The sequence below is a fragment of the Podarcis liolepis genome (genome assembly GCF_965112155.1).
Source record: "Podarcis liolepis genome assembly, chromosome: 13".
Taxonomy (NCBI): Eukaryota; Metazoa; Chordata; class Lepidosauria; order Squamata; family Lacertidae; genus Podarcis; species Podarcis liolepis.
This window is the reverse complement of record NC_139573.1, coordinates 25,147,034-25,170,734: the sequence shown is the minus strand read 5'-3', so window position 1 is coordinate 25,170,734 and position 23,701 is coordinate 25,147,034. Positions and strand designations below refer to the sequence as shown.

General features: G+C 44.7%; 1 protein-coding gene and 1 long non-coding RNA gene across 6 annotated transcripts in view; one reads left to right on the top strand and one right to left on the bottom strand.

Annotated features, from left to right (window-relative positions):
- Positions 1–21,921, bottom strand: part of LOC310691928 (uncharacterized protein) — a 31,635-nt gene extending 9,714 nt beyond the window's left edge. Inside the window, exons 1-9 of one of the 5 annotated variants that reach the window (XM_083472202.1) lie at positions 21,806–21,921; positions 7,825–7,893; positions 6,245–6,602; positions 5,142–5,372; positions 3,495–3,563; positions 2,959–3,186; positions 2,431–2,520; positions 1,663–1,752; positions 257–601 (exon numbers count right to left, since the gene is read on the bottom strand). In XM_083472202.1, the coding sequence (XP_083328328.1) occupies positions 257–601; positions 1,663–1,752; positions 2,431–2,520; positions 2,959–3,186; positions 3,495–3,563; positions 5,142–5,372; positions 6,245–6,590 (1,399 nt within the window). In that variant the 5' untranslated portion in view covers positions 6,591–6,602; positions 7,825–7,893; positions 21,806–21,921. Of the gene's footprint in view, positions 1–256; positions 602–1,662; positions 1,753–2,430; positions 2,521–2,958; positions 3,187–3,494; positions 3,564–5,141; positions 5,373–5,835; positions 6,202–6,244; positions 7,213–7,824; positions 7,955–21,805 lie in introns of those variants that run through there. The other 4 variants (XM_083472201.1, XM_083472203.1, XM_083472205.1 and 1 more) reach the window with 4 other exon arrangements.
- Positions 8,049–14,147, top strand: LOC310691930. The gene is made up of 2 exons (XR_014518611.1): positions 8,049–8,139; positions 13,717–14,147. It is a non-coding gene; the product is annotated as an uncharacterized lncRNA (long non-coding RNA).
- Positions 21,922–23,701: the final 1,780 nt, after the last annotated feature.

The window sequence follows — 23,701 nt, the reverse complement described above, 5'->3', positions numbered from 1 at the left end:
GCGGCATGCGGAGCAGCCTGTGCCCAAGCCACACAACCCCAAAAATAAAATAAAAATACCCCCACCAAAAAAAACTATACATTTCCTTTGAAATGTAAAAAATCCCCCCAGATAGGCATGTTGGTCCCCCAAAAGAGGGCAAGTCCAGGATTTCCCGGACGTATGGCAACCATACCACAAACTTTAAAATGTCTATGGTTTGAGGGGTTTTTAAAGGAATGTGTTATTAGGCCTCACCGTCACAGAGACATCTCACCTGGCTTTGTTTCCTTTAAGTCTTGAGACAGGGTGTTTGATCCTTTGGAAGATGGAGATTTATCCAAAGAGGGACCAGCACCGAATGAGACAGGGGGGAGGCCAAGACTACCGGAGAGAAGTTGAACCACACAGTTGTGGGGCCACTTGCCATTTGTGAAAGAGTAGCGAAGGCCCGGCACATCCAGGAGGAAAGACATTACGTCTTTATACCCCAAATCTTGGCTGAAAGTCTCTAGGTCAAACCCATGCTTCTTCTCTAGGTTTTCCTTCAGTGTCTTTATATTCAGACCAGCAGGATGGTTTCCGAGAACATCGAGGATTGGCACCAAGGCAGCAGCCAGGTCTGAAAAGGAACGATGTACTATTTCAACCTGGTGAAAGTCATGTCGATACTACTTATCTCCACATTGGAGAATTGGGGCTCAGGCTGCAAGAAACTTAGGCTGCAGGACACTTAGTTAACACATGGCCAGGGTGAGATTTGCTTAGGCTGCCAATTGTCATCCTACACAAGTTCTCTATAGCTACTACATAGCTGTACTCAGTATAGAGAATGGAGAATGCAGTCCCCCTTCTCACCAAGTGGACAGAAGTGGAAGACTCCTCCCAGTTGCCCCAACAGATATCGTATACAGACTAGCCTCTTAATCCTCACCTCTAGCAACTGGAAAAATAACAGCCCTCCTATTCTATGCTACCTGCTCTGCAGCATCAGTGCTTTTGAGGAGCTCTGGCTGATACTTGGGCTTTTCAGGGGCGGAGATGGAATGGGTGGGGCACCTTTTTCTCCCTAACTGAAGCTTAGTTAGGTAGCCTGGGTGGGAAAGGCACCATAGACCCATCAGAGTGTGGAGTTCCCCACTGCTGAAAGTGCTTCATCTGTTGCCTCGGGTTTTCAAAAATGGCCCAGGGTCGCATCTCTGAGAGGTAATTTGACTGAAAGTTGCAATGGGCTAGAAAAGGCAGAGCCCTAGAGACATACCTGAAATGGGAGACTTGTTACATCTCTAACATGGAGGTGTTTACCCCCAGGTGGGTATATCTGTATGTCTCCTCTGATAGAAAAAACTCCCAAGTGCTTGACTATTGGTGCCAAGTCTTCCCCCAACAGGGTGGCCATTTTGAGACGCCATGTTTCAGGTTGCTGCAATTTCTGGAATTCCCTCTGTAAACTAGGAGTTCCATGAAGAGAAGCAAAGTACCTATCCACACTTAGAGTGCTTAAGATCTACATTAAATAGACATGGGATTGAAGTAGTGGAGATAAGATTAAGCATAGGTGGGGTGGTGGTTGGGGTTGAGTGGAGTCACAATTCAAAATGAAGAGGACAAGCACCCGTGTACCACATTCCAGATGCTACCTGCAGTACCAAAGAAACCTCAGGGTTCAAAACAAAAACTTACCAGATTTCTTTCCCATCAGCGTCTGGGGCACAGAATTTAAGTTGAAGGCAGAGAAACCAGCATCAAGCGAGGGAACAGGGCTAGGGGAACCTACCAGAGGAGAAAACAAAGGTATTGCTGAGGTGGGTCTTGAAGAAAAGAATAGGGACCCAACAGATTTAAACATGGCAGAAGGCCATGGGACAGAGTGAGGGTGAAAGTGGTCACACGTAGGCCTACAGTTTAGCTCCCCTTGATAAACCATGAGCAATAAGCCACTGTACAAACCTTAACTGAACTGAGAGACTGAAAAGGAAGTCTCTGATCACATTTGGCAGAAAGGGTCACATCAACAACAACTCTTGTCATTGAAAAGGTGGGATACTCCTGTCAGGCCAGGATGCTGCAGCCTTGAATATTGTTCCCCAACCACCTCCCAGGGGTGAACTAGGCTACTTTGTAGGTCAGGCATTTTTCTGTTACATTTTATTGAGACCGCCATATATTAATGCAATCTATGGCAGGCTATCTAGCATCCCGCTTTTGGAAAATCTTCAAGCAAAGATTTGAAGTGTCTGTGTATGGGGGAGGGGGGGAGAGAGTCCTCCCTGCATAGGTCAGCTGCATGCCTCCCTCCCCCCCCATTCAAACCCAGCCCTTTCAAACTAACTGCTTTTGAAGGGCACCAGAGTCTATCTTTGGCCCCATATGGGGCTTTAGTACCCATAGAGCAATTAATGGATCAAGTGAAGATACAGCTCTCCATCCAGAATTCCTAGGCAGCCTTACCGGAGTTATTTCTCATTAGCCCATCAGTTGTGGTATGTGAGCTGCATACAGAGAAATCCGAGTCCAAGGAAGGAGCTGAGCTAGAGGGACCTGGGACGTGATATAAAAAGACAGGTTATGAAACATACCTTCTTTGTTCAGAGTAACATGACATAAGCCAATCACGTGTCACGGCCTGCACACTTTCTGCAGCCTTTATAAGTAGTTCTTTGCTTATCAAGAGAGAAATCCAGCTTGCACATAACCAGCGAGCCCAGGTTAAAAGATGGGAATTGCAGAAAGAAGAAGGCACATGAGACAGCCAAAATACCAGGCAGACTGGAGAGCCTCATGTGACAAAACCTACCTGATTGCTGTTACTTCTGAAGACTATCTTACCGAGCCCAGCCTTTGCCCTCGTACTCTCCCTGAAGCCAATTCATACAACCTTACCCAGGCCAACAATGAGGCTGGCACTCTAAAACAGTCACAGAATGGGGGAGGGGGGTGTTGAACTCACAAGTGATAACATTTCAATCTTTGCCTTACGCGATTCGAGCTGGATGACACAATTCCGGGTCCTATTGCTGTTTCTGAGAATCAGACCAGGAATATCCTGCAGGCAGGACACTGTGTCATTGTAGCCCAGATCACGGCGGAACATCTCCAGGTCAAATCCACAATTCTCTAGCAGGGCCTTTTTCAGGTTCTTCACCTTCAGACCCTTAGGGTGGCATTCAAGGACAGCCCGGATTGGCACCAAGGCAGCTGACAGATCTGAAATGAAAGCAGTGGATTCACTTCTCATGTCTATTGTACCCTGCACTATGACAACGCTCTCAGGATTATGCAGGTGTGGTAAGCAGAAAGGCTTGGCTAGAAAGAAACCTATAATGGATACCCCATGAACAACAATGAGTTCAGGAACTTGCTTTTAGCAAGGAGTTTGACGGAACTACTGCAGAATCAGAGATTGAAGCCATGGCCTAGGAACCACAGGACATACGATCCAGTCTCCTGCCAAGTGTAAGTCATTTGTCGCTTACACACACAGCAACATTACTCAAAGCAGCTCACTGTTTTACCTGGTGTCTGGCTTGCTGGTTCTTCCACAAGGTTCTCGGTACTGACAGAAGAAAAAGTAGCACAGGGATCTATAGGAGAAAAATCAAATCAGTCAGGAATCAGTTTCAGAATCAGTTTCTCAGCATGTGCATAACTGGAAATGGGGAAGCAAATTTTGAGCCACAGGAATTTGTTCTCAGTGGAGAAAAGATTACTCAATATAACGCTCAGAGAACTCTTTTAATCATGCTGAACGATCAAGGCCTAGTATTCAGCGTCTCAGTTCTAAGACTCCTTAGTTCTACTTTTGAGTTTCCTTCACATTTCACTCTGTTAGTCTGGCCTCTTCCCTCTCCACCCCCTCTTTGTCTCTTGTCCTTAACAAAAATTTAACCTGTGAACTCTCTGGGACAGGGAGCTGTAATTATTGCTTAAGAAACTCTGTAAAGTGTACTTTGACTCGTCTACAAATAACAGCAACAACTCTTCATAATATGGCTTCACTCCACTTAATAAATCTTAGGAGTGGGGATGAATTCTGTATCAATAAGTGCTGTAATCTTGGACAATAACAACATGGATGGGGAAATCCAACACAGCAACAGCTGGAACCACCCCTCAGATTTTAAATTGTTTGTCTGTGTTGTGGTTAACACACAGCTCTCAAGGAAGCAGGATGATGATAGTTAAAGGTAAGGGTAATACAAATTCAAGTCGACAACTATTAACTATGAAAACTAAACCGAACCTAAAGGTTTAGAAGTGCTATACCTCTAAATACCAGTTGTGGGTGAGGGAGGGGAACTGTCAACATCTGTAAAGGGCTACTGCCTTCATAACCTGTTCATGGGCTTCCTAAAAACACCTGGTAGGCCAAGATGTGAAACAGGGCATTATACTAAATTGAGGGTAGAAAAATCTGTGGGCTTCCAGGTGTCGCTGGACTACAATTCTCATTATTTTATGGCCATTAGTCCTGCTGGCTGGGTTGCTGAGAGCTGGAAGTCCAACCATATCTAGAGGGCCACAGCTTCCTTAACCCGGCTTACTGAGCTTATGCTGGATCCAGTGTTAGAAAGTGGGCTAGGAAAGCTAGGAGCCAAATGGCTTCTGGGGCCTGGATTGTGGGCGACCAAAACAGAATGTCTAGTCACAACAGGGAGGGGGGGGTCGGCAACACTTTTTATTTATTAATTTGATATGCATGAATTAATACGCAATTCACATAAGTGATACATTGTTAATATCATATTTTTAGCATAAATGGTTAATACTGTACATGTTTAATTTGCTGTTTACAATATTGGTACCATACTTTAGTTTTCAAAACACTCTACTCTTTATTGTTAACATATTGTCTCTTTAAACATATACTTCCAAGGCTTTAAAGCACATTTATTTTAATAATCCTTGAGTGTCAGCCAGGCACAAGAAATTTTACCCAGACTTTTTGAGCTGTTTGCAAACGGAGAACCTTTAGGTGCAAAATGTGCCTGGTGCCCTGCTAATATCGAACCTGGCTGGATCTTACATGAAGTGGGCAGTCAAAACTTTCAACTGCGACCCCCCTCAAGTTGCTTTTTTAACGTAATTATGATCGAGAAGATCAGAAGCAACCCCATCTCTCCCCACCAAAAAAAATTCAAATTCAGCTTCTTGCCTTGTACCTTCAAAGAGCTGAACCACGCAGTTGAGTCTGTTCTGTTGGTATGTGATGTTTAAATTCAGCATTCGCTGTTCCAAAAATTCCAGTGTGTCTGTGTAGCCTCGACGAACGCTGAGCTTCTCTAGGTCAATTCCAGCACTAGCAAGAAACAATTTCTGTAGTTTCTTAATCCTCAAACCCGAGTGGTACTTCTTTAGAAGACTGAAGAGCAACCCCAAGACTCCTGCCAGAGCTGCCAAACAATGCAGATTACAAATCAAAATTCCTTCAGACAGTGATATGATGCAGAGCAATCCAGATCTCAACTCAGTTATTTTTAGAAAGACATCTTTAAGAACCCAGAATGCTCAACCTTAAAATGAGCTAAGCACTATAACCATTCCCCCCTCTGGCTCCAGTCTATTCCATGCCCCCCTCCCATTCACTTACCTATCTGCTGCTGCTACACCCTTCCACACCCATTCACATATAATCCCCCAAACTCCATTACCTCACGAAAGTGGTAACTGTTGCCACTGGCAAAAAGGCTAGACAGAAAGCTTCTCCCCAGCCCCCTCTTCCCCCTCTATGCCACCTCCCTGATGCTTGGAATGCTGCTATGGCAGTACCTGGGCTCAGGACCCCTATCCTGAAAGCTAAGAACAGATTGCCCACATCCTTATATGAGTCTCAGCATTAAGGCTCCTCAGAACCACCTTGAAAGCCTCCTGGACATTGCCAATTCTCATCCAGCAACGTTGTACTGTATTTGGTTGTCTGAATCTATCTTTCATGGAAGATTTTGCAGGACAGCCCAAGTTTGGATGATACTGAGCTTCCCATGTTCCTCTATGGATGAGTTTTAGTGCAGATGTGAGTCCTAGGGCCAACCAGAATTGTATTTACTTATTAACTCAGAAAGACAGCTAATATTTGTATTGGAGAATTAAATTTGGCTGCCAGTCTCCAACAACATAGACTTGGATTTTTCTGTTTTGTTTGGAGCTGGTTTTAATGTGCATGCTATTTATTGCCGTAAGCCGCTTTGAGTTACTTTTGTGTTGTTAAAGAAGTGACTAATAAGCTTAATAAATAATGGTTTTAATACGTAAGGTATACATTTACCCGTTTCTCCTCCAGGGTCTTCTTCATCTGTTGACCTCAAAGCGGGCCCTTCAGAGATGTCCACCCCATTCTCTCTTCCTTCAGCCCAGTGGCCAAGATGGAATCCATTCGCTAGCTTTACGAATGGGACCTGTGAGTCACCATCTTCCACAACCACAAAGTCCTTCATTTCAGCCAGAAACTGCTTGAGCGAGCTGTACCCATAACGAGTGATTTGAAGCTGGTAGCCATGCAGCCGGTGAAAGGCCCCAGCAAAGTCCCCAAAATTGAGCCCCAGGGGGTTCCTGAGCAGTAGGTGCAGCACATTGCGCTTCAGGGCATCGGGGTCCCCCTCTTCCAAGGCCATGAGCCCTGAAGTCTGGTGGAAACATCAAAGAAAAAATAGTACCAGGTGATTCACTTCCCCGGAGATCCTCCCTGCCTTACATCATTTGTTTTCTGTGGCTCTGAAAGAGTTACGACACCATCAGTGTGCTTCCTCTGCATGATGGAAAAACTCATGAGACACTGCAGCTTGGGCATTTCCGGAAGAGCTTTAGGCCAGACTGGCTTTTGGTGGCATTATTTTGATATAAGTGAGGTTCGCACACTCTTTGTAGTAAAATGGGGGAGGGGGAGAGACCTGGGCTATCCCTGCCCCCGACAATAAACACCACAGCCATTCTTCCTGCCTGCAGTGCATGTTCAGACAGCATGGAAAAGGATTACAGTTCCTCCATTACCTGAGGAATAGCTCAGTTGGTAGAGCATGAGACTTTTAATCTCAGGGTTGTGGGTTCAAGCCCCACATTGGGTGAAAGATTCCTCCATTTCCGGGGGTTGGACTCTAGATGATCATCATGGTCCTTTCCAACTCTGTGTGGGGAGGGACTCCAGTTGCACGTTGGAGCTCTTTTCACATGCAGCAGCCCTACTGGCTGTTATTTACTCTGAGCTTCAATGGGGCTTACCCTCAGGCAAGTATACAGTACTGCAGCCTTAAATCGCAGCCCTAACCCTGCCTAAATCCCATTTAATTAAATAAGGCCTTCCTCCAAGTGAGGTTAGCATTGCAGCTTTAGCCTAGATCCAGCCAACTTTGGTTACTGAATGGAGTAGGCTCAGGGCAGGAGGGATCTCTCAGCAGTGTAAGCAGCTTCTGTCAGAATCTGGGGCTAAACTTATCAGCTCCGGCACAGATTAACCACCCAGCCTACCCTTCGTTTACTCAAGATAAGCGTCTCCCAAGTCGGTCGTGGTAACTTCTTAGTAAACACTGTGAACAGTCCTATGCGATGTTTCTTGGGGATGAGACTGAATTCGTGTACCCATCGAACCGACGGGGATTCGATTCTGAGTAGGCACTACCACAGATCGCTTCGGATTTCATTTTTAAATTTTAGTTTTAATTACACGGTTAAGGGGAAGAGCCGAGCACCGCTAACGCGCTGATCGCAACCCTGCAGCAAACTGCTGATTCAGAGGGGGCGTGGAGCGGGGCTGCGGGGGAGGAGGACAAAAGCCCACGTGAGTTAAAATGCAACAACAGTCCTCTCCCACCCGCCAGGAACAGGACATTTATTCAGAGTGTAAGTCCTCACCTAGATCGCGTTCTTCCTCCTGCAGCTGAATTGGGGAAATGAGGCAGAAACAGGAAGCGTTCAGCAACTCTGCAGGAAACAATAAGAGCCAGCTGCTTTAGTTTCTATTTCTCTTCGTCACATGATCGCGCCTCTTGCCGCATGGGATTTGAGTCACAGCATCCTCCCTAGTTTGGGAGGGTAGGAAAGATGCCTTGGGAGACCGGCGTCTCCCTTTTCTATCAGCCAGGGTCTCGTTTCGTTTCTATAGTACAGTAGAAGCCTAGACATTGTCTACTCAGAAGTCAAAACCACTGGGTTTTACTCCCAGGTAAAGTAAGTTTCAGCCCCAGTTGCTTTGGGGGAGGGGAGAAAGGAAATGTGGGGGATGCAAGTGATTTGAGCACATGCTGTGATGTGGGAACTGAATGCCTGCGGATGTGGGTTGAACTTTCAGCTCGCATGACAACCTTATTGTAGCTCGAGGTGAGGACTTAAAAGGAGAGGGTTAAGCATGCAAACGCCATCAAACATCCCCTCGCACATGGACTGCTCTTCAGATCTTGAGCCTCCCTTTGGCCACACATTCATTTAAAAAGCATATGACTTCCTCCAACGGATTCTGGGAACTGTAGTTTACCCCTCACAGAGCTACAATTCCCGGGATTCTCTGGGGAAAGTTGTCTGCTTTAAATGCGTGGTGGGTAGGCTTTGCATGTTCAGCAGAACGTGCGTAGAAACCCCCTCCCTCCCTTTGTCTAAACATGCATCAGTTTAAAGATACGCAAGGATATTGGAAGTTGCATTTGCATGCACAACCCCCCCTCCCATCTTCCTTTAAGTCGGGGTTTCCCAAACGCGGGTCTCCTGCTGATTTTTTGGACTACAGTTCCCATCACTCCTGACCACTGGTCCTGCTAGTTAGGGATGGTGGGAGTTGTGGTCCCCCCCCCCCCCGCAAAAAAAGAAAACCAACAACACACAGCTGGAGACCTAAGTTTGGAAAACACTGCTGTAGACCGGGCTTCCTCATCCTCGGCCCGCCAGGTGTTTTTTGGCCTACAACTCCCATGATCCCTAGCTAGCAGGGCCAGTAGTCAGGGATGATGGGAACTGTAGTCTCAAAACATCTGGAGGGTCGAGTTTGAGGAAGCCTGCTGTAGACAAAAGTATCTGACAGTTGTTTCATAATTCCCAAGTTTCCCCACCACTGCTTCTTTTTGTATCCAAGCCCCACAAATTCTAAGCCTAGCTCTGGCTTCAGATTCAGGATGCTCACCTCTTTAAAATGACTGATCTTTAGGGCTCCTCCGTGACAAGTATTTCATAGTGCAAGAAATGGCAGTTCTATTTCCACCACGCCAGGGCACACAGAGGACAGCAGTTCCTTATCTGCTCAGACCAGAGGTGCCACAAAGGCAACTGACTTGTTGGAATTTGCCCTGCATATCAGAATTTCATCTTCTGGTTGGTGAATGGCATAGAGAGTTACGCTGAACTTTGGGTTATTGTTTCCATTCTTCAGATCCCAAAAATGAAACTTATCCAGATCAGTGATGATCAAGGAAAGGGAATTTGACTGACTGAGTTCTTCTTGGCTAATCTAACCTACTCACTCTACCCTTCCCTTTAAGCTGGAGCAGGTAGACCAGGAGAATCAAAACTCCCAAGTCCCTTTGGGGTGCCACCATTTTATTTAGACCTGAGCTGAAAATTCTATAAAACACAATTTCCTGACAAATTTTTGAATTTCTTTTCTGAGATCTTCAAAAACTCACAAATAATTTCAAATAATGTTTAGCAAAACAGCATCACCAATATCACCAGTTATGTGAATTTTGGATGCAATTTTGGATCCAGTTTTAATACCGGTCCTGAAAGACCTACATTGGCTCCCAGTACGTTTCTGAGCACAAGTCAAAGCATTGGTGCTGACCTTTAAAGCCCTAAACAGCCTCGGCCCAGTATACCTGAAGGAGCGTCTCCACCCCTGTTGTTCAGCCAGGACACTGAGGTCCAGCTCCGAGGGCCTTCTGGCGGTTCCCTCACTGTGAGGTTACAAGGAACCAGGCAGAGGGCCTTCTTGGTGGTGGCGCCTGCCCTGTGGAATGCCCCCTCCCCCATCAGATGTCAAGGAAATAAACAACTATCTGACTTTTAGAAGACATCTGAAGGCAGCCCTGTTCAGGGAAGTTTTTAATGTGTGATGTTTTATTCTGTTTTTAATCTGTTGGCAGCCGCCCAGAGTAGCTGGGGATACCCAGCCAGATGGACGGGGTATAAATAAATGATGATGATGATTACTGTTTAATTATAAAATTAATATTTTTGAAGGAAGTAATGGACTTTACTCCTACTTCTTCCAGTCTTCCTCTCTTAGCCAGTTGGTTCCAAAAGTCTGTTTAAAAACACCATCTATAATATTTGGCAAAATACACTCCCAATTTGCTGTGCACAGAAAGTGTAGAGAATTTTAGGAGGCCCTTTAAAATCAGGGTGGAATTAATTGTTTCTGCTTCTGTGGCTTGTAAGAGCAGCCAACTGAAACACATTCTCTTAGCAAGTAACTTTTTATTTGGCATGGAGGTAAGTGATGAGAAAAGCTTCACCATCCAATTTCCTTGATATGAGATGGCTGCTAGGAGTGCAAAAGCAACACCACCCCTGGTAGCCCAAATTTATTTCTTAAGAAAATTGTGGATTGGGAAGAAATTGCTACTGTGAATAAATGAGACTGAAATAACTGCTTTTTCATGAGTTGGCCACTGGCTGGCAGCAGAGAGAGTTATATGGAAATAAAACCTGATTTTGCATAGAGGAGTTTTATAGTGTATGACCACATCTGTTGAAACTGATTTTAAAATGTTTAGCAATAGTTACTCCTAAGGTATGAGGGCCTTCTGAAATAGAAAATCAGAAACAAGGTTATATAAATAAAGAGTCTTGGAGTACCATAAAGACTAACAATTTTATTTAGCCTCCCTTGGCTAGTGTTTATTTATTTTATTGATTTATTTATAGAAATATTTATATACCACTGTGTCCTAAAAATAATGACAATGAAACACCGAAAGTGCACACTGAAAATCTCAATTTAAGTTTAAGTGTATGTGAAATAAGCACAGTGACTATTTATAACACAATCATCCTGGCATTGCTAAGTTAATGAACAACAGTTGGGCATATAAATTTAATTGTTCTTGAATTTATAAAGATCAAAAGCAGCACACACCAAACTCTGCATGTCCAAGAGGACTTTGATAGGATTGCCAACTTTTCATCCAGCTTCTTCTATAGCCTTCCTTTAACAGCAACTTGATATGGAGGAATAATGACCGTAATCACCTGCCAATTGATGCAACTCAAACCACTGTTAGAAGACAACTGAAAATTTTATAACCCTCTGTTTTGACATAGTGGTCAACCTGTGGTCCTCCAGATTGCAGAGTTGGAAGGGACCCCAAGGGTTATCTAGCCCAACCTCCTGCAGTGCAGGAATCCTGCTCACAGCCGTCCCTGGGTGGGCTCAAACCACCAGCCTTCTGGTTAACAGCCAGATGCACTGACCCATGGCACCACAGATGTTGCTGGACTCCAGCTCCCATCAGACCCAGCCACCATGGCCAATAGTCAGAGATAAGGGAGGGTTGTAAGCAGCATCTGGAGAACTATAGGCTCCTTGCCTCAGTCCATTTGTTTCTTAAACAGCTAGTTTCCATTTGGGTGTAAGCAAGCACCTTTTATGCATTCCCTTATAAGATAGCATTACTGGTTATTCAGCACATAACATCCAGCGCCCACCATCTGTCACCGTGCAATACAGCTAACCAATTCTGAAGGAGAGAGAGTTATTTCTAAAAGCAGGTGTGCCTCATGGTCTGCAATGAAAATGAAGTAAGGGTCATAAATTCCAGTAGGCGTACAAAAAGCCAATAGACATGCCTGATGTAGCTGTCTGGCTCCTGGACATATGCATTTGTATGTAGAAGTATATATAAGCATGCAGGGGCTGTTATATTTCATCTGTAAGCTACAGTCTCCAGCCATTGGCTGAATTGCTGTGATGTCATAGAATGTTTATCTTTTACTGCTGGGGGGGGGGAGCCGGGCACAGAATATTTGACCAAAAGTGCAGCTGCTGTGCAAGGAAGCAAGTGACAGGGGAGGTGGGGGTGAGGCTTATAGGAGCACAGGGACTGCAGGAGCTGCTGTTGTGGGGAAGCTTGACAAGAGGATAAAGTGGGCATCATATTGAGAAAAGGAAAGAATAAGGAAGCCTTCCTAAGGGCAGGAGGAGCTGCGTCTTCTGGCCAAGAAAGGAGGTGGAATGGCTGAAGAAGGCCCATGGATAGATAGGCTTGCCAATTCTTCACCTGGCCTCTCTATAGCTATATTGTTATGGTTAATAAGCTATATTGTAGCTTATTATTATGGTAGCTATATTGTTATGGTTAACAGGCAGGTGTTAGCAGGTAAAACTTCACAGCCTAGAACTGAATATTATGCACTCACCGAGTGTATGGAGGAGTAGCTTGTCTGCTAGCTAGGAGTCAAGGCTCTCCCTCCCATTAGAATTACCTTCTTTTTAATGAATTGAGTGACAAGAGAGTGCATAGTGCAGACTGGGTATGCCTGAGCAGGGCAAAAGCAGAATCATCACGTTAATCAGCAGTGCTGCGCATACTAATAGGATATTGAGTACCTAGATTTAGTAACTGTATTCTGATTTCTGAAAGGGAAACTCGCAGTAACATGATGACAACTGGCATTTAACATGTCAGAGTAAATGAAGCCTTCAGAGATTCACTCTGGCGTGGTCAGTCACAGCTCCTTGCAGTATGAAGACATATTCAGACAAACTGCACAGTCGCCATTTACAGTGATTTAAGCACGGCTGAGGCAGGAGGCAGACAGATGGTTTTTAAGAGCATGGGTTAAGAGAGGTACTTCTTCCTATGTGCATTTCTTTTTGTCTTACAATCCTTTCTGATTAAAAAAAAGGTTTTTGAAATAAAACCAAAGCAAAAAAAACCTCATTTATTTATTTTTACCAGTGAATGTGGGATAGGTGCATAATACCATTAGATTGATCCTAATGAGTTAAGAACCTATGAAAAACCCTACCGGATCAGATTAGGAGCATCTAGACCAGCGTTTTTGCAGCCAGATGTCTCCAAAAAGACCAAGCGTAGTTCATGAAGGCATCAGTCCTTCCGTTCTTTGTCCCCGGCATCTGAGGCTCAGAGATACACTTTCCCTGAACGCAGAGGTTCCATTTAGCTATTGTGCCTTATCATTGTGAGTTGCCATTCAGTAGCTTGCACTGAATGGGTTCCTCCAAGACCTGCAACAAGTTCCTTGCCATTTATTTATAAGGAAGTATAAAGGGCATAAATAATAAAATCAACCAGAGTTCATACTCTGTGGTGTTAATTGCACCAGGGTTATATGGTCTTGTATATGGGGCTTTGGTATGACAGGCAGGTGTTTACAGGGCTGCAAATCATTTCTGACACCTGCTGTTAAAACAAATATACGCCTTTGAAGAATACCAAAAACAAACACAAGCGTTTCTTGAGAAAAGTTGGGGGAGCACCGATTATTTATTTTCTATAATTTTTATATTCTTGCCCGATAATATTCTCTGGGCAGCCTGCAATTTCAATACAGTATAAAAATACAGCTAAGCATAAGAGAGAGAGAAGGTTTCAACTTAAGCATGAAACCGTTGGTGGTGGAAACAGAATAAAATTATGTTTATGGAAATAGTCTCAATTATATATATAATTGGGATTTGCTTTTTAAAAAGGCCATTATGCAGGATCATCCAGGAAAAACACCTTAACCCCTATTTACTTCAGTTATAGACCACAAATTCCACACTTTTTTGCCTAATTTCTTGCTTTATAGCAGGTGATTGTGCTTCTCTCCATGGCATCTAAAGCTTCCAATTTCTGCAGATCAAGCTGCTATTAAAAGGCACAAGAAAAGGCCAGGCTGTTTTCCCGATCAGTTGGCAACCCTATGAGAAACAGGCCACAAGGGAAAAGAGAACTGTGCATGTTAATACACGGTCGAGGAAAAGTCTGAAAAGCCAATTGGAGAGAGAGAGTGGCGGAGCCAAGCTCAGAGTGAAAAGCAGCATGTATATACTGTGGTAGAGATGAGGTAAGAAAGAAGAGACTGCTGTGGCCTCTCATCTCGGGTGTCAGAGCTCTCCTCAGGATATGGACTTGCAATGTCCCCGGGAAGGCTTAGCACTACCCAGGCGGGTAACACGGCTGCAGGGCTATTTTGGATCCTGGGATATGTCATGGTAATTATTAAAGCACCTTCTGTCACCACTTTTGGGGCTGTCGGTCTCTTTCTGCAAGCTTGTGTCCCCCCAACCCTTGACACAGATGGCCAAGTTGTCTTGGAAATATGACGAGTGTTGAACACAGTCTCTGCCTGCAAGATAGCAACATACACAGGAGGTGGGGTAATGCCAGCAAAATCTTAAGAGCTACAAAGTCCAATTCTCTCTCTCTTGGGTGTTCTGAGCTTGGGTGTTCTAGGGACTGATGAGAACGAGAAGAATAGTTCCCACAATCTCTGTGGACACCTGGAAGTTCCTTTGCCACTACTGTCAGAACCATAAAGCACACCATGGTGGCAGAGAGAGATACAGTTGTGCCTTGGTTCCCGAACGAAATCCATTCTGGTAGTCAGTTTGACTTCTGAAAACGTTTGAAAACCAAGGCACGGCTTCTGATTACCTGCAGGAGCTTCCTGTACTCAACTGGAAGCCGCTTTGGACGTCTGGGTTCCAAAGAACGTTGGCAAACCAGAACACTCATATCCGAGTTTGCAGCATTTGGGAGCCAAAACATTCGAGTTGCAAGGCATTCGAGAACCAAGGTATGACTGTATATATATTGTGGTGTTTTGAAACCTTTCAAACATACCCATGGACTGCCTGATCTACAGGGGCTCTGGGTTTTCTGGTGCTCCTTAGTAGAAGCTGCCAATGTGTCCCATTCCTCTCTCTATTACCCTCAGGCCTCACTTGCTTCTTTATAAAGTTGGTCTTTGTTCCAGTTGCTGGTTGTCCGGACGTTGGTTGCTGTTTATGTGGCCTTTCCGCCGTGAGCCTTCGCTGTGCATTTGTCATTGGCCTTGTATGGTCAAGTCTCAGGATGTGTGCCTGTACCCTTATCCTTCGGCCAACCACTCAAGTATCAGTGTCCAGAAATAGCCACGGGAAATTTTGGGGTCGAAATAAAGAGAGCATGAAACATATAGGACTTGCTGAATCCTTGTTTCAGTTTAACCTGGTCAGGAAAGCATGGTGCTGGCATCCTGGGTAGGACAAGATCGACTAGCTGATGGCAGCTTTCTGTGGGATAAAAGAAACCCCCAAAAGTAACTACACACAATTTGTAAGTCCATCACAATGGATCTAAAATATGGTCTCCCAAGTCCTAGCACTGTACCCTAACTCAGGGTTTGCCAACCGATGGGGGCCAGTGGGCAAATTTGGAATTTTAAGGAACTTGTGGGAGCCAGTCGTAATATGGCTGCCACATTTGAAAGAGCAGTGATAGAGGAGTGTGCCAAATTGAATAAAATGGGGGGGGGGGGAGTAAACAACGCCCTGCATAATCAATCACAAGATGTGGCACATGCACATTTGAATGACAATGTCCATCAACTCGCAGGGGGCTAGTCCCCTCAAATATTTTAGGGGGGGCGAAGGGACCTTCGCCTCTGGGAGTTGGCGCCTAATCACAGTTCTTTCCGTGAGGCAAAAGGCACCTACATCAGCCACCACAACGCCCACTCACAGAAAGAACTTCTTTGCATTTCTCCTCTTTTCCGAACAGATGGCGTCCAGTTCTGGCATCCTATGAAATGTGGGCATGCTTAAGGAACGGGGGAGGGGGCTCTCCATTTACTTGGATGTCAATAAAGCTAAGAATATGAGGTGGAGCCAAGATTCGTACATTGATTTGAAATGCAGTAAGCCCACAACTTACACGGGGGTTATGTTCCAGGGGTCGTGCCAAAAGCCAAAATCACAGGTAGTCAAAGCATACTGGGTTCACTGGGGCTGGGATTGCCAAAGTCCCCTCCCCCCCAACACCCACCCCCTATCTTATTTCTAAATTTTTGGCCAAGCACGTAAACCTGGATGTGCATGAGTTTAATGTGTGTACAGACGATGACGGTAGGTTTCTAGACTGTTGAGGCCTCTGTTGTCAGTCCTGGGCCATTATCACACTGCCCTAGCAATCCACATTACAGCTGTCTACAATTATCACCCTGGCCACTTGCTCTCAACCCAGCAGCTTTTTCTGCTGCCACCAAACATTCTTAGCACTTCTGCACACAGTGCTGCACATGCCATCATTTGTGGAGTGCCGTTGCAGAGGGAGTTTTCTTCCAGGAGAAGCTAACCCCCAGTTCAAGACGTCAACTTTTTCTGGCCCCCAATACTCAGTGCTGTGAGTTTGGGGGTGGCAGGTGGCTAAACCATAGAAATTAATAAACGGGATTTTTATTATTTGTAGTAATGAAGGGAAAATTGCAGGCTAGTGGAAAATTACAGGCAAAGCTTCATTTCCTAGCCAGGGCCTCACCTGGGATACAGGTGTTAACATGACAAAAGGTGTTGGTGGCCCACCTGAGAGGAATCGAGCCTGGGCAGGCATAAGGTTGCCATTCTGATGGGGGAGTGTTTGAGGGGACAGGAAAAGACAGTCTGGAAAGCAACGTGTGCTGGGAAGAAGACGGGACGGGGAGGACACACATATCCATCTTGGGCTGGCTGGCTGAGAGAGATGCCTTTGACCAGGGTTGCCAACTTGCCCCCCACATTAAGAGGGCCCAGTGACACATTATGCATCCTGCCCCCACCCGGGATGGGGAACACAGAGGGTGATCGCCCCCTATAGTTGGTGCCCCTGCCTTTGACTCCAGTTCTGCACTGCTGTGGGGAACTAGCCCCTCTTGAAGTGACCATGTTGTAAGATCTATACTCCTTCTACACAGACGGAAGGTGTAAATATGTGAATAAAACATATTTCTTAAAAGCTATGAAAGTCTCTGCCACATCTTCCATTCTCCCAAGGAGCACAGTCCCTGGGTGAGTGCCTGGAACCCCCTGGAATCTGGCTACCATCCAAGAGAGAGCGAGGGTGGCACCCAACTTTTGTAACCATACTTTAAAGTAGATACAGTGTTGGGGTGGGCAAAGCAAATTGCTCCCTCCACAGTAATCGAGTCAATCATTTTAAAAGAGAGAGAGAGAGAGCACCATACAGAGGAAGGTACAAAAATCCAATTAAAATTATCTGTTCCATCTTCCTTATGAATTTCTAAAGGTGTAGCCATGTTAGCCTCTTGTAGTGAAAATGACACAGAGACTTGTGACACCTTAAAAAGAAACAAATTTATGTCATGAGCTTTTGCTGGGGTGTGGAGAGGTGACACTCAAGCATGCTAGACTGAAAATGTTCCCCACTCTTAGATTATTTTCTGTTCTGTGGGTGTGCAGGAAACCAACAATTCTACCAGTTGCTGTGGAACACAAGTGGGGGAAAGATATTGCCGTCAAATCCTGCTTACAGGCTTCTCATAGTCATTGTGGGAAGTGAATATTGGACTGACCTTTGACATGATCCAGCAGGTCTCTTCTTATGTTAATATGTACAAAGGCTAGTTTGCGAAACTCAGAGGCCAAAGAGTAAACATCCAGCAATCGGATTTGATTTTGCATTTTGGTTTACTGACAAATCAAATGGTTTGTTTGCAATCCCCTAAGGCTTAGAAATCCTGACAAAATCCCATGACTTGAAGCTCGTTTATGACTAAAAGAGACTGAGGGGCTTGATCATCCCAGCAGACTAGTAGTCTCGGTTAAGTGAAACAGGAGTTGTCAGCGGCCCCTGGAATCTGTTGCATTTATGGAAATAATGCTAACTATGTGCAATGAGAACATGCAAATAAACTCTGGCTCCCAGCGCATCTCCCAGCGAGTCCATCAATGCCAGAGAAGCAGTCTTTCCCCTGGGGTTGAGTTCTTTCTATACAGCAACATCCTTTTGGGCTGATTAAGAGTGCAAGGGACTCTGGACACATTGGCAGTGCTTTGTTCTTAATCGGATGGGAGCCAGTGTGGTGTAGTGGTGAGCGTGTTGGACTAGGACCTGAGAGACTAAGGTTCAAATCCCTGCTCATCCATGAAGCCCACAGGGTAATTATGCATCAGTCACTATTTCTTAGCCTAACAGGGTTGTCGAGAAGGCAAAATGGAGAAAGAGGTGTTTGCCACCTTTTGAACTCCTTGGGGGAAAGCCAAAGTATATAAGTAATCTTAAAATGATTAAATGAATCTGGGTGGAATCTTTGCTCTCTCAAGCAGAGAGGACCTGGTATAGAACTGGCAGTGTCGCCTAGGGGTGGGAAAACATCCCGACAGCCGACAATCCTTGGCATTAAAATATAAATTATTGGTTTGTTTTGCCTTTTGTGCTCTTCATCTGACTGACGTATATGATGGTGGCCAGTATTAAATTCACTTGATGTTCTGTTTGTTGATTTTAGTGTTACAATGTTATCTGCTTCATAGCATGCCATTTTTGTTTTAAATTGCTTAGTGTTCATTTCGTAGAGAACTTGGGTTATGAGACAATTAAAATATACAATAAATACTGAGTGTTCAATGCACTTCTCATTTATTATCTCAGTGATCCTTTCAGTTGCCTATAAGGTAGGCCAGTATCATTGTCCCCATACTGCACATTAGAAATGGAAATACATTAACTTGCCTAAGGCCTCTAGGACATTCACATGGTGGAGATAATATATGAACTGAGGTATTCCCAGCTCACTGAACAAAACTTATATTTACTTATTGCATTTATACCCCACCTTTTTCTAGGATTGCCATACATCCAGAATTTCCCTTACATACCCAGAATATTGCAGTCTAAAGCAGTGTAGCAACCAATGTTGGCAGTGTCATTTTTCCTCAAAAATAGCTCAACAACTTTGGGCAAAAAAAAAGAAAGCTCAACAACTTCTTTTTTCACTTTTTGAAATATGGTAACCCTACTTTTTTCCTCTATAGCTCAAGGTGGTTTACATGTTCACCCTCTCCTCATTTACTCCTCACAGCAACCTTGTGAGGTAGCTTAGACTGAGAGTGAGTGACAGGCCCACCATCACCCGGTGAGCTTTGTGGCCAAGTGAGGATCGAAACCTGGTCTCCCAGGTCCTAGTCTGATACTCTAAGCATCACACCTCACTGGCTCTCATGTCCCACACAGACACGATATAGTTCCCTCTTCTGTCAGTCTAGAGAGGGTAAAATAGCAGAGGTTTTTGAGGGCAGGGTGAAGGGATGGGACAAGGAACTAAGAGTTTCCCTAAACATCTGTAGGAGCTTTGTTTGTACATGGGCTGGATTAGGCTCAGTTACCAGAGCTCTTGCTCCTTTTGCTCTTTTTCACTTCCCTTTCTTCACAGCCCCCTTTTCAGATAAATAAATGACACATAGTCTACACAGCTATGCAACAGTTCCCTAATACTAAAATAGCATAAACACAATGGCTCCTTTACATCCATGGGGAGAAGGGCCCACATTACAACCTTAGGAATAGCCCCCATTGAAAATACTGGGACTCTCACCTCTGAGTAATTAGGCATAGGATTGGGCTATAAAGATTAACATCAGTAGCTTTCCCCAGGGAACTCCAGAATGGTAGTTCTGTAAAGGGCTCGGGTTTTACCACAGATGTTGCTGCTTCCTTTCAAAATGACGTTTCCCAGGATTACTTGGTGGAAGGGAACCAGGGTATAAATTATGTCTGGTTTACATATAAGCGTAGGCACGCCCATAGCCTATTCTGCCTTTCAGTTACACGCACTTTGAAAGGGAAGAAATAGGATCCATTACAAAACAAAGACCATCTCTGAAGACACCAGCAGCATCAAAGGCAGCTCCGCCTAGAGTGCATTGCAGTAATCTTGTCTTATCAGAGCATGGTGTACTGTGACCAAGTAATGTCCATCCAAAAATGGCATAGTTGGCAAACCAACTCTAGTTGGAAATAGGCACCAAGGCCACCTGGGCCTCAAGCGACAATGTTGGCCCCAGGACTACTCCCAAACTATGAACCTGCTCCTTCCAGGAGGGCACAACCCCACTCAGAACAGTCTGTCTTCACACCTCCTGGTCTCATGAACCTGGAACATGTAACACTTCTGTCTTTCAGGATTTGATTTTCATTTCCATGTCCAGCCCATCCCTGACTCCAAAAGCCTGTTTAGCACCTCACCCATCTCTCCTGATTTGGCCTCACAGTTTTTACAAACTAGCCAACCTAAAAAGAGTAGTGACAACTCCTTCACCTTGGTTAAGGAGATCTGGGCTCACATGTAACACTAAGGCTGTGTCACATTACAGTTTACTCAGACTTCGCTGGTGTTTGAAGCTGCGTATGCATGATGTTAGCCACAATTCATGTGTATCCTGTAGTTTCTTGGGAAATGGTGCTGTTTGTTCTATTGTTGTATTGTTTTCCCTCAAAGCAGTTTCTGCCCAATTTGAAAACGTAAGCTGTGGTGTTTACATTGGAGGTAACCATTGCACATGTGCAGATGACAACTTCATTGGAGTTCACAGGGGTTGTAAACACAGCAAAACCAAACAGTTAAAGCACTTTCAGTGAATACATCCCCACCCAATTTCTGGTGTGTTCAACAGTGTGCATATAATGAATCATAAGTGGCTTGAAACAGCAGACAACCTTGCATTTCAAGCCACTAATGAATACACAGCCTTAGCTACAACACTAGGTAAGGTTTATAAACCAACTAAAAAGCTTGGTTAATGAGCAACCTTTCAGAAACCTTTGTTAACCTGCTGAGATGGGTTCATACATGGCACTTATCCATGGTTTAATAAACACATGTTTTTATGTGTGAACCAGGCCAATGAAGAAAGCAGGCACCTCGTTTTGCATGCTCAAAGCAGGACCTGCCTTCAGATGGTATGTAGTATCACCCTTGACAGTGGCGTAGCGTGGGTTGTCAGCACCCGGGGCAAGGCAAGTAATTTGCGCCCCCTAACCCATGGATTTGTGCCCCCTAACCCATGGATTTGCGCCCCCTAACCCGTGGATTTGCGCCCCCTAATCCCCAGATGTTGCGCCCGGTGCGGCTGGCCCCCCTGCACCCCCCACGCTACGCCACTGACCCTTGATGCTACAACTACTAGTTACAAGATGTGGGGACTCTGGGATACCCACTTATTTGTCCTTTCAAAACCACTATGCATTGAAAAAGCAGCATTAAAAAAGCCAGATGGGGGCTAGAATGAAATAGGGAACTAGGAAGTAAAAAAAGGAACTATGAAGAAACTTCACCCTCCCTTGGGTACTTGCTTCCTGTTTCTAACTTCTTCCCCTTAAAGGAATATGCTGAGATTGTGCAGTCAGAATCATTTGCTTCTTTTTTTTTATGTCGGGGTGCACCGCTTTGAGAACGACAGAGCTGGAAAAATGGCATACAGATGGAAATAATAAATTAAAAAGAGAAAGCTCTTCTCACCCAGGCTTGAGTTCCCACCTGCTTTCTGCTTCGCCCTCCTTGTTATCTCTTTATTCTGTCCTCAAGAGGCACAGATTCCTGACCCTTCCCTCCCCCTTAACAGCCACTCGATGCCTCTTTCAGGACATAACTGAATCCGCCCCACTGCATTAGCCGAAGTGTTGCCCTTTCACGGATCCAGGCACAAGGCCAGTGGCCTCCCACCCTGCAGGCGGCAAGGCTGCGAACAGATCGGTATATTTACAAACACCTCTCTGCTCTGCTTTGCAGCCACAGCAGCTGCTACTATGACAGGCTGACAAGGGTGGAAAGATCCATTTCTAGACCCCTAACATTCATTGCCAAACCACCAACATTTTCCCCTCCCGCTCCCCTTCTTTGGTGAATGGATTTCAGCAGGCCTTACTGCGTTGGTTTCAGCAGTCCAATTGTCAGCGCTGAGCGGTCCCCAAGGAACACAGAGACAAGGCAGAGCTGATGGATGTGTTACTGATCAGGGCAACACCTGTGCAGGAAGGCACGCACCTTAAGCTCGACTTTCCCTTTAAGAAAGGAATAATTCTAAGCAAGGAGTTTCTACATGCTACTGAAGTTGAAGAGGAAGGAAATGAACATGCTGATTTCCCTAATTCAAATTTTCAATTGCAAAATTGTACATTTATAATCCAGCATTGTTGGGTTTTTTAAGATTATTGTTTAAAAAGTATCTTCTTACATTTTGGGATATTGATGAATTTAGTGTGTTTAGGTAGTGAGAGGGGAGAGTCATAAGTTGTCGAGTTTGCCATTATTACCTTAGAGTTTATCACCTTTTAATTCTGTTGTGGTTTTTTTAAGCATCCTCCCCCAAAATCATTTTTTAAACAAAATTTCAGTTCTGAACTCCCAAAACTTGTGAATATATGTATCACGTTGTTTCAGTTCATGAAGCCATCAATCATCCAGAGATTCCCAGAATGTTTTAACAAGCACTTCCTCTTCTGAGGGAACACTGGGGATTGTAGCTCTGGGAGTGGAACAGAGGTCTCCTCACAACTCTCAGTACCCTTAACAAACTACACTTCCCAGGATTCTTCGGAGGAAGCCATGGTTGTTTAAAGTAGTGCCATAGTGCTTTAAATGTATGGTGTGAATTTGACCTTTGGCTAATAATGCCCAGGAATGACCTGCCCCCCTTCAAATAGGCTGGCCCTATTTGGAATTGGATGAGGACCAAACTTGCTATTGCCCTAAACTCATTAATTTCAAACCATGTCAATGTTGTTTTTAATAGAAGCGGGAGGTTACTTTGGTCACATGGGGAAGGGAGGCTTTTTTTAAAAAAGCTAATGTGGCTTAAATTTTGCTTTTGGATTGATGCTGTTTTGAGGGAAAGTACATCAAAGAAACTACAGCATATACGTGGATTGTGGCTAACGGCTTCAAACACCAGCAGTGGGAGTGCACCACAACCAGGGTAAATGATAATGTGTACACAACCTATGCCTGAGTTCTGCCTTTGAGTCCTCAAGTCAAGTACCTGATAAACCTTGATGTGGTTTTCAAGCTTTCAGTTTGCTCAAACAGTCCAATTGAGTACTCAGTATCCATCATCTTCCCCAAAGGGAAAAAGAAGTCTTCTTTTGAATTTCCACAGACCCTCCAAGTGCCCCTATTTTCCAGGGACAGTCCTGGATTTACAGAAGCAGCCCCGGTTTCTGGTTTGATGCCAAAATGCCCCACTTTTCTTTAGGACATTCCTATTTTCACTGGAGAGATGTTGAAGGTTACAAAGTTATGTGAACCACACACCCCTCAAGCCAAGGAGATAAGTAACTATACAACTTTTAAAAGGCATCTGAAGGCAGACCTGTATGGGGAAGTTTCTAATGTTTGATGTTTTATTATGTTCGTATATATGTTGGAAGTGGCTGGGGCAACCCAGTGAGATGGGTGAGGTATAAATAATAACATTATTGTTATTCATCATAGAATTGCAGAGTTGGAAGTGACCTCCTCCTATTTTCATTGGAGAAATGTTGGAGGGTATGCTTCCAGTGTTAAAAGGACCTTCCCCAACTCTTACCCTGCTGCTCCCCTCATGGTACTATTTGCGGGGGGGGGGGTGACAGGTAGGGAGAGGAGAGGCCAAGTGTGAACCACATTCTGAGGCATATCCAGCTCAAAGTGGTTTTGGCCCAACTCCCAATAGGGCCAACCTATTTAAAGATAGCTCATACTTTGAGCTTCCACCATTCAAAGTCTCATCCCAAAGTTCCTGCTTCCATGTTGGAAATGTCACATATGAGTAAGACAGCCCTTT